The sequence below is a fragment of the Tripterygium wilfordii genome, chromosome 11 (assembly GCF_013401445.1).
Source record: "Tripterygium wilfordii isolate XIE 37 chromosome 11, ASM1340144v1, whole genome shotgun sequence".
NCBI classification, from domain to species: Eukaryota; Viridiplantae; Streptophyta; class Magnoliopsida; order Celastrales; family Celastraceae; genus Tripterygium; species Tripterygium wilfordii.
In genome coordinates, this window is record NC_052242.1 from 778,186 (window position 1) to 792,554 (window position 14,369).

General features: G+C 34.2%; 4 protein-coding genes across 4 annotated transcripts; all 4 read left to right on the forward strand.

Moving 5' to 3' along the window:
• The first annotated feature begins 1,373 nt into the window (after nucleotides 1-1,373).
• LOC120009494 lies at nucleotides 1,374-3,289 on the forward strand. Its single transcript, XM_038860112.1, has 5 exons — nucleotides 1,374-1,436; nucleotides 2,195-2,368; nucleotides 2,464-2,541; nucleotides 2,669-2,809; nucleotides 2,909-3,289. Exons 1-5 carry the CDS (start codon nucleotides 1,374-1,376, stop codon nucleotides 3,287-3,289), a joined length of 837 nt encoding a protein of 278 aa, XP_038716040.1.
• Nucleotides 3,290-3,922: 633 nt separating this feature from the next.
• Nucleotides 3,923-6,813, forward strand: LOC120009495. Its single transcript, XM_038860113.1, has 6 exons — nucleotides 3,923-4,128; nucleotides 5,505-5,580; nucleotides 5,710-5,889; nucleotides 5,985-6,062; nucleotides 6,205-6,345; nucleotides 6,433-6,813. The coding sequence occupies exons 1-6, from the start codon at nucleotides 3,923-3,925 to the stop codon at nucleotides 6,811-6,813; spliced, it is 1,062 nt and encodes a 353-aa protein (XP_038716041.1).
• A 3,257-nt stretch (nucleotides 6,814-10,070) lies between these two features.
• LOC120009810 lies at nucleotides 10,071-11,726 on the forward strand. The gene is made up of 5 exons (XM_038860521.1): nucleotides 10,071-10,212; nucleotides 10,346-10,519; nucleotides 10,615-10,689; nucleotides 10,808-10,951; nucleotides 11,109-11,726. Exons 1-5 carry the CDS (start codon nucleotides 10,090-10,092, stop codon nucleotides 11,487-11,489), a joined length of 897 nt encoding a protein of 298 aa, XP_038716449.1. The 5' UTR covers nucleotides 10,071-10,089; the 3' UTR covers nucleotides 11,490-11,726.
• A 1,428-nt stretch (nucleotides 11,727-13,154) lies between these two features.
• On the forward strand, nucleotides 13,155-13,948 carry LOC120009834 (non-specific lipid-transfer protein 1-like). Its single transcript, XM_038860547.1, has 2 exons — nucleotides 13,155-13,591; nucleotides 13,710-13,948. The coding sequence occupies exons 1-2, from the start codon at nucleotides 13,233-13,235 to the stop codon at nucleotides 13,717-13,719; spliced, it is 369 nt and encodes a 122-aa protein (XP_038716475.1). The 5' UTR covers nucleotides 13,155-13,232; the 3' UTR covers nucleotides 13,720-13,948.
• Nucleotides 13,949-14,369: the final 421 nt, after the last annotated feature.

A 14,369-nucleotide genomic window follows, 5' to 3' on the forward strand; every position in this document is an offset into this window, starting at 1 on the left:
CATTACTTGTCACTGGGCTGTGATCCATTTAAGTTTCACATATATTAATAATATATAAATGTAATATATATCATTTGTGGCTAAAAAGGCCTACAGGCCCATTATTATGCTTTGATATATATCATTTGCTGGGCTTGCATGTATTTCACGGTAAAATACTGAAAATTAATTAATAGCTAAAGCAACTAACTTAAGATGCTCTTAAAGTGTTATAAATCCAACACCCCCTATATAACCAATTATATTATCCGTTTTGGGCTATCCGGTTTCTTGGATACATCGGGTCCTCAATGGGTTGTCCTGTTCAAGTGGATACATCGGGCACGCACGATTTTGTTTTTCCCTAGCTAACAAATGGACCAAAGCCCAACTCACTTAATTAGGAAAAAAGCCTAATTGATATTAAGGGGTGAGCTTAGTCCTTAAAAAGGAGAATGTCCACACATCAACAACCGATGTAGGACTTCTTTATAGAAAGTAATTGAAACCAGTCCAGCCAAAACCTAAAAGAGTAAGAAAGTTTTTATTAAACGGTTAAAATTATCATTCTCATTAACTTAAAAACCTTTAATTCCAAATTAAAATTCGTCTCTCAAATAAAATCAAAATTTCCCGACGTAATTTACTAAGATGTTAGAGAATAATAGGGCGATCAAGCATTTGAAGATTTACTATGAAGCCAAAAATATATTCTAGATTTTTCTTGTTCATTATTCGAATATCTAAAATTTTCTTGTTCATTAATTTTTTTTCACAGTTATCTCATTCTTTTATCTTTAAGTGAATGAGTTTTGTTCTTTTGTTTTTGTTTCTAATATCCTCAGATTTTCTTGTTCATTTTTTTTTTTCGCAATTGTCTCATCTATATTGATACAATCCCCGAATTTTTTTAACTACTATATATATATATATATATATATATATATATATATTACACCCACCTAATTTGATAATCAAATAATTTCTTAGCCTTACGAGTTATGAAGTTCTTAATTGCTTCCTTTATGTTGTTTTTCCTTTTGATAAGTGCTATTTCTACATCTAATTTCGAAGGGAAGCAACACTCTTTCTATCGTCAACTTCGTTCTACCACAAGGCATGAGGTATTTTGAACCATTTTTTTTTTCAAAAAAGTTAATGTTTTTAAAAACCAAAACTATAACATGGCCGGTGTTTTGTAAAATTTTTGAGAGAGACCAGAGGTAAATTTGTAAATATGAGTAACCCTATTTTGTGCAAATCGACCTCAACCCTATCTCTCTTCTCCCTTCTCCCTTCCGATTTCTCCTTCTCCCTTCCGATTTCCCCTTCTCCCATCTGATCTGATCCCCTTCTCCCTTTCGATTTGATCCCCTTCTCCCTTCTGTTCTTGGATGGCGATGAAGATCTGGTTTGTTGAATTGCTGGTGGGTTTGCAATGGCGACGAAGATCGGGGGTTTGTCGATGATCTTAGACCTTTGTCAATATCGGACCTCCGAAGAGTCGTCGATCTTAGACCTCAAAAAACCATATTAAAGAACATAAACCAAATGAATTTCTTAACCCATTTCATTTTCAAAATCTGAACTCTAAAATCAATTTAAGAAACAGTCTCAGAAAATTATTTCCAAACAAATTCTTAATATCTATCTGGAGTTAAGACAACATTTCATCACCAAAAGATATGTCGTGTTTCAATTTGCACATTGATAGTCAAAACGTGTCAATTTGGTAACGGAGATGAACTAGGGAGAAATTATGTTCTTGGATTTCAGTACAGGTGATGAACTAGAGAGGAATTGTGTTCTAGGGTTTGAGAATGAGATTTGTGTTTGAATAATTGAATGAATTTGAGAATTTTGGGGTAGACTAGCTATGAGTTATTTCACATAACTTCTGTTCGCCATATATAAAATGTCATTTGCCATGTCATAAAAAATGAGACCACTATTTAACGATCAACTTGTCAGATAGGCGAGTTGACTGTCTAAAATAGTGAAATTCTGTTTGAATTACTTACTTGACACAATTTTGAACTTCAAGTTACCAAGATGACACATTTTGACTGTCAGTGTGCAAATTAGAAAACGGCCTATCTTTTGGTGATGAAATGTTTAGCATTAACCCTATCTTTCTCTTACATTATACTTTTACTTTATGCATTTTACATATATGTTGTTCTATTTGATAATTATTTTACATGCATGATTATAGTTCGTAAAAGTTACTTATAACGCCGTAGAAGGGATATACGGGGTAGCAGCGACTATAAATTTGTGGGATCCAGTGGTCGAGAGGGGGATCAGCGGTAGAGAGTATAGTGCCGCTCTGATTCGAATCAAATCAAGAATTTATGACGATTTTGATGTCATTGAAGCTGGATGGCATGTTAGTCTTTCTCTTCATCATTATATAAATCAAGTCATTATTATATTATCAGAAGTTGTAATTGAGAATTTATAATAATTGTGTGTTTGAGTTAGGTCTACCCATGGTTTCATAGTGCACGACTGGGTGCTGACGAAGAAGTTTATAAAACAAGATTTTTTATTTCTTGGACCGTAAGATCAAATTTAGTTGTTTTTCTCTCAATTTACTAACTTATGCAATTTTGTTGTATATGTAGCACGATATATACAACAAATTTAGAAAATTTCATGTGAATATTAATTCAATCTTTATGTACAGAATGATTCGTATCGAAGGTCATGCTATAATATGGATTGTGGTGGGTTTGTGATAGAAAATAATGATGTATTGGGAAGTGTACTTGAGCCAATATCATCATATAACGGTGAACAAAAAGATATCGTTGTTGAAATATGGAAGGTAGCTAAGTTAGGAGTTAATTAATTTGGATAAGTCTCTCTCTTTCTCACTCACTCCCTCATACAACATTAATTAAAGGGTTTATTATAATTTCGTCAGGATATCGAGTCAAGACGATGGCAGTTGAAGTATAATGATATAATGGTGGGTTATTGGCCAGAAGATTTGTTTACTCACTTGAAAATAAGAGGCACCGAGGTGGAATGGGGTGGTGAGGTGTTCAACACCAACCACAACAACATATTCACATCAACAAAAATGGGTTCTGGCCGCTTTGCAGAAGAGGGATATAGAAAAGCAGGTTATTTCAAAAAACTAAGAGTTAAAACTTTAAGTAGTGGACATAATTGGATTCCACCCCCAACACTTGAACAAAAAGTGAGTGACCCCCGCTACTACACCTTTCATGAAGAAGCCAACATTGATGGCTCTGGCGATGACGGATTCTTCTATGGAGGTCCAGGAAACAACCATCCTTAGTGAAAATTGATGTTTAAATAATAAAAAAAAAATATTTTCAATAAAGTTCCATGGGAAATAAATGAGTGTGGGCACTTTGTTTTATCCGGATTAATATGGAGGTCTCGTTGTACTACTAGCATAGTATCTGAGACTACAATGCTTGTGTTGTTTTTTGCTTTTATTTTTGTTTGAAATAAACAAGTAAGGATTTTCCATGCCGGTTGAACACAATAAACTTCAATCTCAACCGTTGGATTTTATATGTCATTTTTATTTTATAATTTTTTTTTATGACATCTCACTTTTTTATTATTATTTTAATGATTAAATGCCATATAAATAAGATTTTTGACCGGCATTGTTTGAAATATGCTCGAATGAGTGTTTTGTCTTATTTTTAAACATTGGATTATGACATTGTAACAACATTTCTTTGGGTGACTAAAGTGTAACAACTCCTACTTTTTGGTGCCATAAAGTATAATTAACCCTATATATAAAATATATGCTATGAAGACACATGTATATATAACAAAAAAATTTATTACTCTTGCATCAAATGGATCCTAACACTAGTTAATATAGACAAATTACCAGCACATACACAGAAATATATGCTATGATGACTCATAAGAATGACTCTGAAGCACAATGAGAATATCATTTAGAGGCGTTTGCATCGTCAATGACATGCTCTACAATGCCATAAATGTGTTTTTACTGTTTATTTTTAAAATCATCAATAATGAGTTTTGTCTTTTGAGTAATGTAATACCTAGGATTAATCATAATATGGGCAAAACAAGATATAATATGAGGGGTTGCCAGCTGTCAGGGGCGGACACAAGACCCAATTCGTATTTAACTATGTCTTTCCAGATCATATTATATGACAAACATAATTATGTATATACTTTTCTGAAATTTAATTTGTGTTGATTCTTCTATGAACAATAATTATAGTGAAATTGTAAATATTTTTTTATTATTCGTGCATCAAACGGATCCTAACACTAATTAATATAGACAATTTGCCAGCACATATGCAAAAATATATGCTATGATGACTCATATTTTTGAAGAATGATTCTGAAGCACAATGAGAATATCATTTAGAGGCGTTTGCATCGTCAATGACATGCTCTACAATGCCATAAATGTGTTTTTACTATTTATTTTTTAAGTCATCAATGAGTTTTGTCTTCTGCGTAATGTAATCCTAATACCTAGGATTAATCGTAATATGGGTGAAACAAGACATAACATGAGGGGTCGTCAGTTGTCAGGGGAGAACACAAGACCCAATTCGTATTTAACTATGTCTTTCCAGATCATATTATATGACAAACATAATTATGTATATACTTTTCTGAAACTTAATTTGTGTTGATTCTTCTATGAACAATAATTATAGTGAAATTGTAAATATTTTTTTATTATTCGTGCATCAAACGGATCCTAACACTAATTAATATAGACAATTTACCAGCACATATGCAAAAATATATGCTATGATGACTCATATTTTTGAAGAATGATTCTGAAAGCACAATGAGAATATCATTTAGAGGCGTTTGCATCATCATTCATCAATGACATAATCTACAATGTCATAAATGTATTTTTACTATTTAATTTTAAATTCATCAATGAGTTTTGTTTTCTAAGTAATATTGTAATACATAGTATTAATCATAATAGGGGTGAAACAAGACATAATATGAGAGGTCGCCAACTGCCAGGGGCAGACACGAGTTTATTTCAAGATGGACAAAGCTAAGCGCAGATTTGGGGGCAACGCTCACAGGAATTTTTTTTTTTGTTATCTACTAATTATACCTTCATAAGTACGAAAAATAACACTAAAAAGTAAAAAGTTTGTAAAATATGATAAGTAATAATTGTCACATTTCTTGTTTTAACCATTTGAGCATGATATTTTGCAAAGGAGGGTCTAAATTGAAAAGTCATACGGGTCTTCTCTGTGACTTACTATATACTTACTAGAGGCTTTGGCTCTGAAGCGTAATGAACTATGTATAATTATTCTAATTCGGAATTTTTATTGTTCTTTATTTTTTTTTCCAAAATTGTCTCATTTATATCGATACAATACTCCCTGGACTACTATATATATTGCACTAACCTTATCTTGTTAATCAAATAATTTCTTAGCCTTGCAAGTTATGAAGTTCTTAGTTTTTTTCTTTCTATTGTTTCTCCTTTGGGCAAGTACTCTTTCTGCAACTAATTCCCAACGGAAAAAACACTCTTTCTATCGTCAACTTAATTTTCCCGGAGAGCATGAGGTATTTTGAATCATTTATTTTTTCTTTCAAAAAAAAATTAATTTCTATCTGCTATGTTATACTTTTAGTTTATGCATTTTACATATATATTTTTTTATTTGATAATTATTTTACATAAATGATTATAAGTTCGCGGGAGTTATTTATGATGCCTCGGAATCGGGAGGGATATATGGGGCAAAGGCAACTCTAAACCTGTGGAATCCATCGGTCAAGACGGGGGTCGGAATCAGAGAGTATAGTGCCACTCAGATTAAAATCAAATCAGGAACAGCTAATGCTTTTGATGTTATTGAAGCTGGATGGCATGTTAGTCGTTCTTTTCATCATCATATAAGTTAAGTCATTATGATATTATTGGAAGTTGTAATTGAGAATTTCTAAAATTTGTGTGTTTGAGTTAGGTCTACCCATGGTACCATCGTGCACATCGGCGCGGTAACGAAGAAGATGATAAAACAAGATTCTTTATTTCTTGGACCGTAAGATCAAATTTAGTGTTTTTTTTTTCCCCTTTGAAGTCTGAATTTACTAACTGACACAATTTTGTTGCATATGTATGGTACGATATATACAACCAATTTAGAAAATTTCATGTGAATATTAATTCAGTCTTATGTATAGAATGATTCGTATCAAAGAGCATGCTACAATATGGATTGTGGTGGATTTGTGATGGAAAGAAATGATGTATTGGGACGTGCACTTGAGCCAACATCATCATATAACGGTGAACAAAAAGAGATCGTTGTTGAAATATGGAAGGTAGTTAGTCGTTAAATTTGGATAGGTCTCTCTCTGTCTCTCTCTCTCACTCAAACAATATTAAAGGGTTTGTCATAATTTGGTCAGGATATCCAGTTAGGACGATGGCGATTGAAGTATAATGATATAATGGTGGGTTATTGGCCAGAACATTTGTTTACTCACTTGAGAACACATGGCACCGAGGTGGAATGGGGTGGTGAGGTGTTCAACAACAAACACAACAACATATTCACATCAACACAAATGGGTTCCGGCCGTTCTGCAGAAGAGGGATATGGAAAAGCAAGTTATTTCAAGAACCAAAGAGTTAAAACTTCAAGTAGTAGTGGACATAACTGGATTTCACCCCCAACAGTTAGAGGGGAAGTGAGTAGCTCCGACTACTACACCATCTTTGCAGACGCTGACATTGATGGCTCTGGCGATGACGGATTCTTTTATGGAGGTCCAGGCAACACCAACTAATCCTTCGTGAAAATTGATGTTTAAATAATAATAATTAAAAAAACGTTTCCAATAAAGTTCCATGGGAAACAAATGAGTGTGGGCACTTTGTTTTATCCGGATTAATATGGAGGTTTTGCTGTACTACTAGCATACTATCTGAGACTACAATACTTGTGTTGTCTTTTTCTTTTATTTTTGTTTGAAATAAACGAGTAAGGATTTTCCATGCCGGTTGAACACCATAAATTTCAATCTCAACCGTTGGATTAAATCTCTTTCGTCGCTTATTTGAAATAAAATATAAATTTAGACATTCTACATTGTATATATCAATATGCAATGACGTGGATATTATATATATACTAACTGGTTTGGGGTTTATTTCAAACCATAACTGGACTCTTTTTTTTTGTCTGGAACCATGACCGGACTTGACTAGCAATAATCCAGTTTCTCTCATTGGGCCTGATACCAATATACTCAACTGTATTTGTTAGAAATCCCGACCCATTCACATCAACAATATTATCGTTTTGGATTTACTAGTTCATTTGCAGTGCTTTATTCTTTCTAAACCGTCTCACTTAATATTATTTAGACCCAAAGAAAAGGTTTTATTGATGGAGAGGGAGTGATACTTTCCTTATAAACCACATTGCTTGAGTTTACTAAAAGATTGAGCGATTAACGCAGATAACAATACATTTTCCCAGTCTTTTCCATATTTTCGATATGCTTCATAAAAGCGCCGAAGCTCTCCCTTGTTCTACTCGGATCCTAATAACTTATCTAACTCCTTTCTTCACTGGCACAGTGGTATGCGCTCAGATATGAGGCCATTGGGCCCATTACTTGTGTCTAGGCCATAGATTTAATTTAGAATCAGACGATAGTTTGATGGACTCTGGCATGAGCCCATTAAGCCCATTACTTGTCTCTGGGCTGTGATCCATTTACGTTTCACATATAGAAGGGCTGGGCTACTAATGCAATTGGACTTATGAAGTTATGATCATTGACAACTTGTCTAGATATTACCCAAAAATACATGCTAAAAATACACAAGTAAAATATAAGTTCAATCTCAACCGTTGAAATAAACAAGTAAAGATTTTCCATGCCGGTTGAACACCATAAAATTCAATCTCAACCGTTGGATTATTTCTCTTTGTCGCTCATTTGAAATAAAATGTAAATTTAGACATTCTACATTGTATATATCAATGTGCAATGACGTGGAATTATGCTGATTGGTTTGGGGTTTGTTCCAAACCATAACTGGATTAGACTAGCAATAATCCAGTTTCTCTTATTTATTAGAAATCCCGATCCATTCATATCAACAATATTGTCTGATTTGGATTTATCGGTTCTCGTGGATACATCAGATCTTCAACGCTTTGTTTTTTCTGAACCGTCACACTTAATGGTACTTAAACACAAGAAAAAAGAAGTCTTTTTGATGGAGAGAATGAGACTTTCATTATAAATCACATTGCTTGGGTTTTACTAAAAGTGAGATATTTTTACAAGTCTTAGATATTATTTGTTTGATTATTAACGTTACGTTTTACATTTTCCATTACTTGTCTTTGGGCCAGATGTTTAATAACATATCGAATCAAGCGATAGTTTGATGGACTCTGACATGAGCCCATTCAGCCCATTACTTGTCTATGGGCTGTGATCCATTTTAGTCTCACATATAGAAGGGCTACTAATTAATGCTATTAAACTTATGATCATTAACAACTGGAAACGATATTAACGTTGAATTGATATTATATCTTTTGCGGGCTAAAAAGGCCAATAGGCCCATTATTATGCTTTGATATATATATATATATATATATCATTTGATGGGCTTCCATGCATTTGTGAAAACCAGGCAGAACTTGAAGATTTTCTCCTACAGTTTGTATTAATTAAATGGTTAAAATTTTTATATTTCAAGACTTTATCACTTAAAAAACCTTTAATTCCATATCAAAATTATTCTCTCAAATGAAATCAAAACTCCCCATAATCCTATAAACATTAAGACTTAGTTTACTAAGATGTTTGAGAATCGTAGGGCGATCCAACCATCCGAAGATTTACGATGAAGCCAAAAATATATAGTTATCTCCATTAGCGAACTCAGGATTCAAACTCATTGAAGACATAACTAAGCAACGGGGGTTCAGAGGCAGCGCCCTCAAAATTTTTTGGGGTTATTTTCATGGCACAAAGATAATTTCTAATGCTACGTACTTGCGAGTAACAAATTCGTCTCGATAATTTTCATTACCGAAAAAGTATTTCAACACTTATCATGCTATAGGTAAAACCAATACTTTCTTCAAAATTCGATACATCAAAGAAAAGAGAGATGCTTCTTTGTTTGCACTCTCAATCGAAAATTCCAAATCGCGTATCTAAATCTGTAAGTCAAGCCCTGGCCTCTCAGTCGACTGTTGTTGGCTACTGCAAACGCCAAACGACTAAACAAGGGGAGGGCTAAGGGCTTAGACTTGGATAGTTGGACTGGATGGATTAGGGGTATGAAGTATTTTGATTTGGGGCCCTTGTACCTAAGCCTATATATATACCCTATCAAAAAAAAAAAAAGAAATTGAGTCCAATATACAGATTTATTAGAGATTCCAATGCAATGACAGAGTCTCTATTTTACATACAAATATAAAAACTAGATATAAAATAGAAGAGTACCAATCATGAGAGAGATAAGAGAGAGTTTTAACTTTTTTTAACTCTTAGTTGTAATTTTAAAAATTTTGGTGGGGGCAAAGTTGAAATTCATTGGAGGCATATATATCTATCTTCTTGTATTTACATTGGTGGGTTTTTAAAAAGTTCAATGGGGACAAGTGGCTCCACTCAATTGAATATAGGTCCCCCACTGGTTATCTCGCTGTCTTAAAAAATAGTTTCACTAATAGAAAAAGAGAAATAAAAATGTGCAATAACAATATATGTTTTCTAGTGCTGTCTCTAGCTAGTTTAATACTGTAATTAAATAATTATAATTTGTAAACTTGTGATCACGATTTATTAATATAGACAATTTGCATGCACATATATAAAATGTATATGCTATGAAGACACATGTTTTTGAAGAATGATTCTTAAGCATAATGAGAATATCCTTCAGAGGTTGTTTGCATCAACAATGTCATGCTCTACAAAGTGTTGTCTGAAGTTTCGCTAGGTTTAAAAACTACTATATATATTGCACTCATCTTAACTTGTTAATCAAACAATTTCTCCAACAATTTCTCAGCCTTGTGAGTTATGGAGTTATTAGTTTTTTCCTTTATGTCATTTTTCCTTTTGGCAAGTACTCTTTCTACATCTAATTTCGAAGGGAAACAACGCTCTTTCTACCGTCAACTTCGTTTTACCGGGGAGCATGAGGTATTTTGAATCATTTTTATTTTTTTTTTCAAAAAGGTTATTTTCTATCTGCTACATTATACTATTACTTTATGCATTTTACATATATATATTTTTTATTTAATAATTATTTTACATGTATGGTTATAAATAGTATGCGGTAGTTACTTATGACGCACTAGAAGGGTTATATGGGATAGCAGCAACTATGAACGTGTGGCAGCCAACGGTCGAGAGGGGGACCATAAGTAGAGAGTATAGTTCCGCTCAGATTCGAATCCGAGCAGGAACGGATGACGATTTTAATGTCATTGAAGCTGGATGGCATGTTAGTATTTATTTTCATCATTATATAAACTAAGCCGTTATTATATTATTAGAAGTTGTAATTGATAACTTCTAAAATTTTCGTGATTGAGTTAGGTCTATCCATGGTATTATAGTATGCAGGGCGAAAACGGAGAACCTTATAAAGCAAGACTTTTTATTTCCTGGACTGTAAGCTCAAAATTTAGTTGTGTTTTTTTTTTTCTTCTTCTTCTAAATTTACTGACTTATGCAATTTTGCAATTTAGAAAATCTCAAGTCTGAATATTGATTAAAGTTTGTTATATAGAATAATTCGTATGCAAGTGCATGCTACAATTTGGATTGTGGTGGATTTGTGATGGAAAATAATGGGGTAGAACTGGGAAGTCCATTTGAGCCAACATCGTTGTATGACGGTGGACAAGTAGATATCGTTCTCGCAATATGGAAGGTAATTAGTAGTTAAATTTCGATAAGTCTCTCTTTTACGGTCCAAGGGCTACAATTTTCATATAATTCTCATTTAATGGTTTGAGAGGGGTGCCACATCATATCACACACTCGCTCTATTGAACACAATATTAAACGTTTTACTATAATTTCACCAGGATGCCCAGTTAAGACGATGGAAGCTGATGTACAATAACATAATAGTGGGTCATTGGCCAGAAGAGTTGTTTACTCACTTGAGAACAAGAGGAACCGAGGGGGAATGGGGTGGTGAGGTGTTCAACACCAAACACAACAATAGATTCACATCAACACAAATGGGTTCTGGCCACGATGCAGCCGAGGGATATGGAAAAGCAGGTTATTTCAAACAACTCTTAGTTGAAACTTCAGGTACCGGACATCAGTGGATTTCACCCCAAAGCCTTAGAGGAGAAGTAAGTGACCACAACTACTACACCATACGTTCTGAAGATGACATTGATGGCTTGGGCAATGGCGGCTTCTACTATGGAGGTCCAGGCAACACCAATCCTTAATGGAAATTGATGTTTATCCAGATTAATATGGAGGTCTCACTGTGTATCTGAGACTACAATACTTGTATTGTCTTTTTTTTTTGTTTTGCTTTGTCTGAAATAAACAATGGTGGCTTTTCCATGGCAATTGAATACTATAACCTTCAATCTCAACCATTGGATGGTTTCTCTTTATCCCTTATTTGAAGTACACTATCAATGTAAACATTGTATTTGTCAATATTCAACAATGGCGGAGAATTATTCCCAAGCATATTGAGATATGCTTTTGCGGAGTTTTTTTTTTTGGACAATTAACGCTACTTTAGAACAACATATTGTTGGCAGAGATGGTGAACTTGACTACGGTAATTCTTAGCTCAAGTGGGAGGTTGTAAGTTTAAGTCTCATGTGTGTTTAAATGTCAATATGGTGGACTTTAGTGTCGGGCCAAGCCTTTGGATCTGCAAGACCCACTGAGACCAATGAAGCAATGAGCCTGTTTTATTCTCGGGTAATAAAGAGCCGCTGAGTTGGATTGAGTCTTGGACCTTAGTTGTTTGCTGTTGAGAGTCTTAAGGCCTTGGGCTTGCTTGTCCAGGTCGTGGGTATGTTATAATATTTCTTCTGGCCAATAAATCGGTTAATTTTTTGAGAAATTTTATCTACACACCACTAAAAAACTATCTCTACATCATTTTTAAATTTTTTTTTATAGTTTACATAAATAACCTGCTATATAGAATGACATATTAACCCTTAAATTAAAATTTTAAAATAAATAATTTTTATTAAGTTTACACCAGAATTATTGTGCAATTGCATGAGCGTCTCTTCCTCAATTTCTTTTCTGCCATCGGTATTTGAATAACAATAGGACTCAATAAAACAGAGGTCTACGTCAGTGGCTAAAGAGTTCGATAATTGGTTTTAAGCAGTGTTTTAAAAAAAAAAGCCAAAAACAGAGGGCTTCCTGACTGTCATGTAATAAACCCTTCATCTCATTTGTCTTGAATTGTATGTGATTGATTGAATTTGAATTGCAGGGTGAAGTGGGATCGAGTCCTCATGGTTTGTGTTGTTAATGCCACAGAAAACGCTACTAACGAAGCATAGGGGAAAATCCATCCACCTTGAATACATTTTTCGCAATAATCACTTGGGGTCTCCTAATCTTTAAGTTATCTTTAGGGTTGGAGTTTGTGTCTAATAATCTTTAAGTTATCTCGTTTGTTCGTTAGTAGCGGCCATCTTGGACTTGTTTAGGAAATTATTGTTTGTTTGTTTTTTTTGTTTTTGTTTTTTTGTGTTACGAAGCGTAAACTCCATCAGATACAGTGATTTGATAATGGTCGACTAATCTAATTCTCACTATTATCACTTATGAAAATGAAGCACTTGGCAAGAACATCGTATTGAAAGAAATGGTACTTTCCCGGAAATTCTAATCCGTGGCCGTGCAAGTCCAACAAATCTTTCAACAATTCAACTTCCACAATCAGCTCAGCTGTCATATAAGGAAAAACAAACCCAAAATCGGCTCAGATGTAACTTTTAACTAATTTTCCAAAGATGTTTCAGAATCCATTTTTTATTTTTCTCATCATCGTATATGGACAATGTTGCTTAGAAAAGTCTTTCACCCTTATCATCTTTGGCACTCTATATAAAAGCTTAAAGCTTAGCTTCTTTTGTATTTCAATCAGAAGAGTACCAAAAACAGAAGGTCAAAAAAAAACAAGAAAAAAAAAAACTTTAATCAATATGGTTAAGTTCCAAGTTGTTAGGGTTTCATGCATAGCAGTGCTTATAATGTCCATCTTGGTTGGTGTTCCTGAGGCGAATGCAGCATCGGCAATAACATGTGAGCAGGTGACAATCTGGCTGACCCCTTGCATTGGGTATGGAGTCTTCGGAGGGGTGGTGCCAAACGCTTGCTGTTCGGGGATCAAAGCACTGGATGCTGCCGCTAAGACCGCAGAAGATCGTAGGACCAAATGCCAGTGTGTCAAGGAAGGCGCCGCCAGGATCCCCGGACTCAACTACGACAGAGTTAACACCCTCCCCGACATATGTGGGACTACTTGTCCTTACAAGCTTAGCCCCACCCTTGACTGCTCAAAGTAATTCTCTCATCTTATATATTATTTTTCTGATATATTTACTCACTACACTAGATCAGCAAATCAGCAATGGTTGACATGCATAACTAAACAGCACGAGTTTGCACATCTTTTGCAGGGTCAACTGAATGAAATTCGACAACCCTCCCTATACCTACAAGGAAATTAAAGCAGAGTACGTACCTGAATAAAGTTTACGGAAGCTCACACTCGTTGACGCATTTGATTGAGTGTACTAGAGAGAGTTCAATAAACATTTACTTACTCTTTTTTTTTTTTTTTGTCTAAATAAGAGGAGATTAATTAAATGATCTTACCCTTGAAATACAAGTATAAGAATAAACTGCTTGTCTCTAATCCCTTGATTGTTTGTTTATGTATATTCTACAACTCAAAGAACAACTATAGTAAGAATTTAACTGGAGTTCTAAACAATAGCAGTAATGATATTTTAACAGAATTAAGGTTCCACAGATGACAGATTACCCTATAACACAACATAATCAGTTTTGCCAGAGCATGACAGTAGCACCCGGACTTGTCCATAAAACAGATAATTCCAGATACTTTCATTTACTACTAAAAACAAGCTTCTTGCCTTAATTGTCTCAACCATAATCATAGCACACGCTCATTTTCCCATTTTGAGCTGAGCCTAATTATCATCTGTGAACGAAGATGTCAAGGCGTGCAATTACTGCTCCTTGGCCTTGACTAACAAGGATCGAGCAGGAAATTTGCAGAAGAGACAAATGGACAGCATGACATAACACAAAAG

Excerpts from the sequence above, each read along its gene's own strand:
- LOC120009834 (XM_038860547.1), top strand. The coding sequence starts at position 13,233 with ATGGTTAAGTTCCAAGTTGTTAGGGTTTCATGCATAGCAGTGCTTATA.
- LOC120009495 (XM_038860113.1), top strand. The coding sequence starts at position 3,923 with ATGAGAATATCATTTAGAGGCGTTTGCATCGTCAATGACATGCTCTAC. Across the intron at positions 5,581-5,709 it reads ATTTTCCCGGAGAGCATGAG|TTCGCGGGAGTTATTTATGA; the intron begins GTATTTTGAATC and ends AATGATTATAAG. Across the intron at positions 6,063-6,204 it reads GATTCTTTATTTCTTGGACC|AATGATTCGTATCAAAGAGC; the intron begins GTAAGATCAAAT and ends TCTTATGTATAG.
- LOC120009494 (XM_038860112.1), top strand. The coding sequence starts at position 1,374 with ATGGCGATGAAGATCTGGTTTGTTGAATTGCTGGTGGGTTTGCAATGG. Across the intron at positions 2,542-2,668 it reads GATTTTTTATTTCTTGGACC|AATGATTCGTATCGAAGGTC; the intron begins GTAAGATCAAAT and ends CTTTATGTACAG. Across the intron at positions 2,810-2,908 it reads TCGTTGTTGAAATATGGAAG|GATATCGAGTCAAGACGATG; the intron begins GTAGCTAAGTTA and ends TAATTTCGTCAG.
- LOC120009810 (XM_038860521.1), top strand. The coding sequence starts at position 10,090 with ATGGAGTTATTAGTTTTTTCCTTTATGTCATTTTTCCTTTTGGCAAGT. Across the intron at positions 10,213-10,345 it reads GTTTTACCGGGGAGCATGAG|TATGCGGTAGTTACTTATGA; the intron begins GTATTTTGAATC and ends GGTTATAAATAG. Across the intron at positions 10,690-10,807 it reads GACTTTTTATTTCCTGGACT|AATAATTCGTATGCAAGTGC; the intron begins GTAAGCTCAAAA and ends TTTGTTATATAG.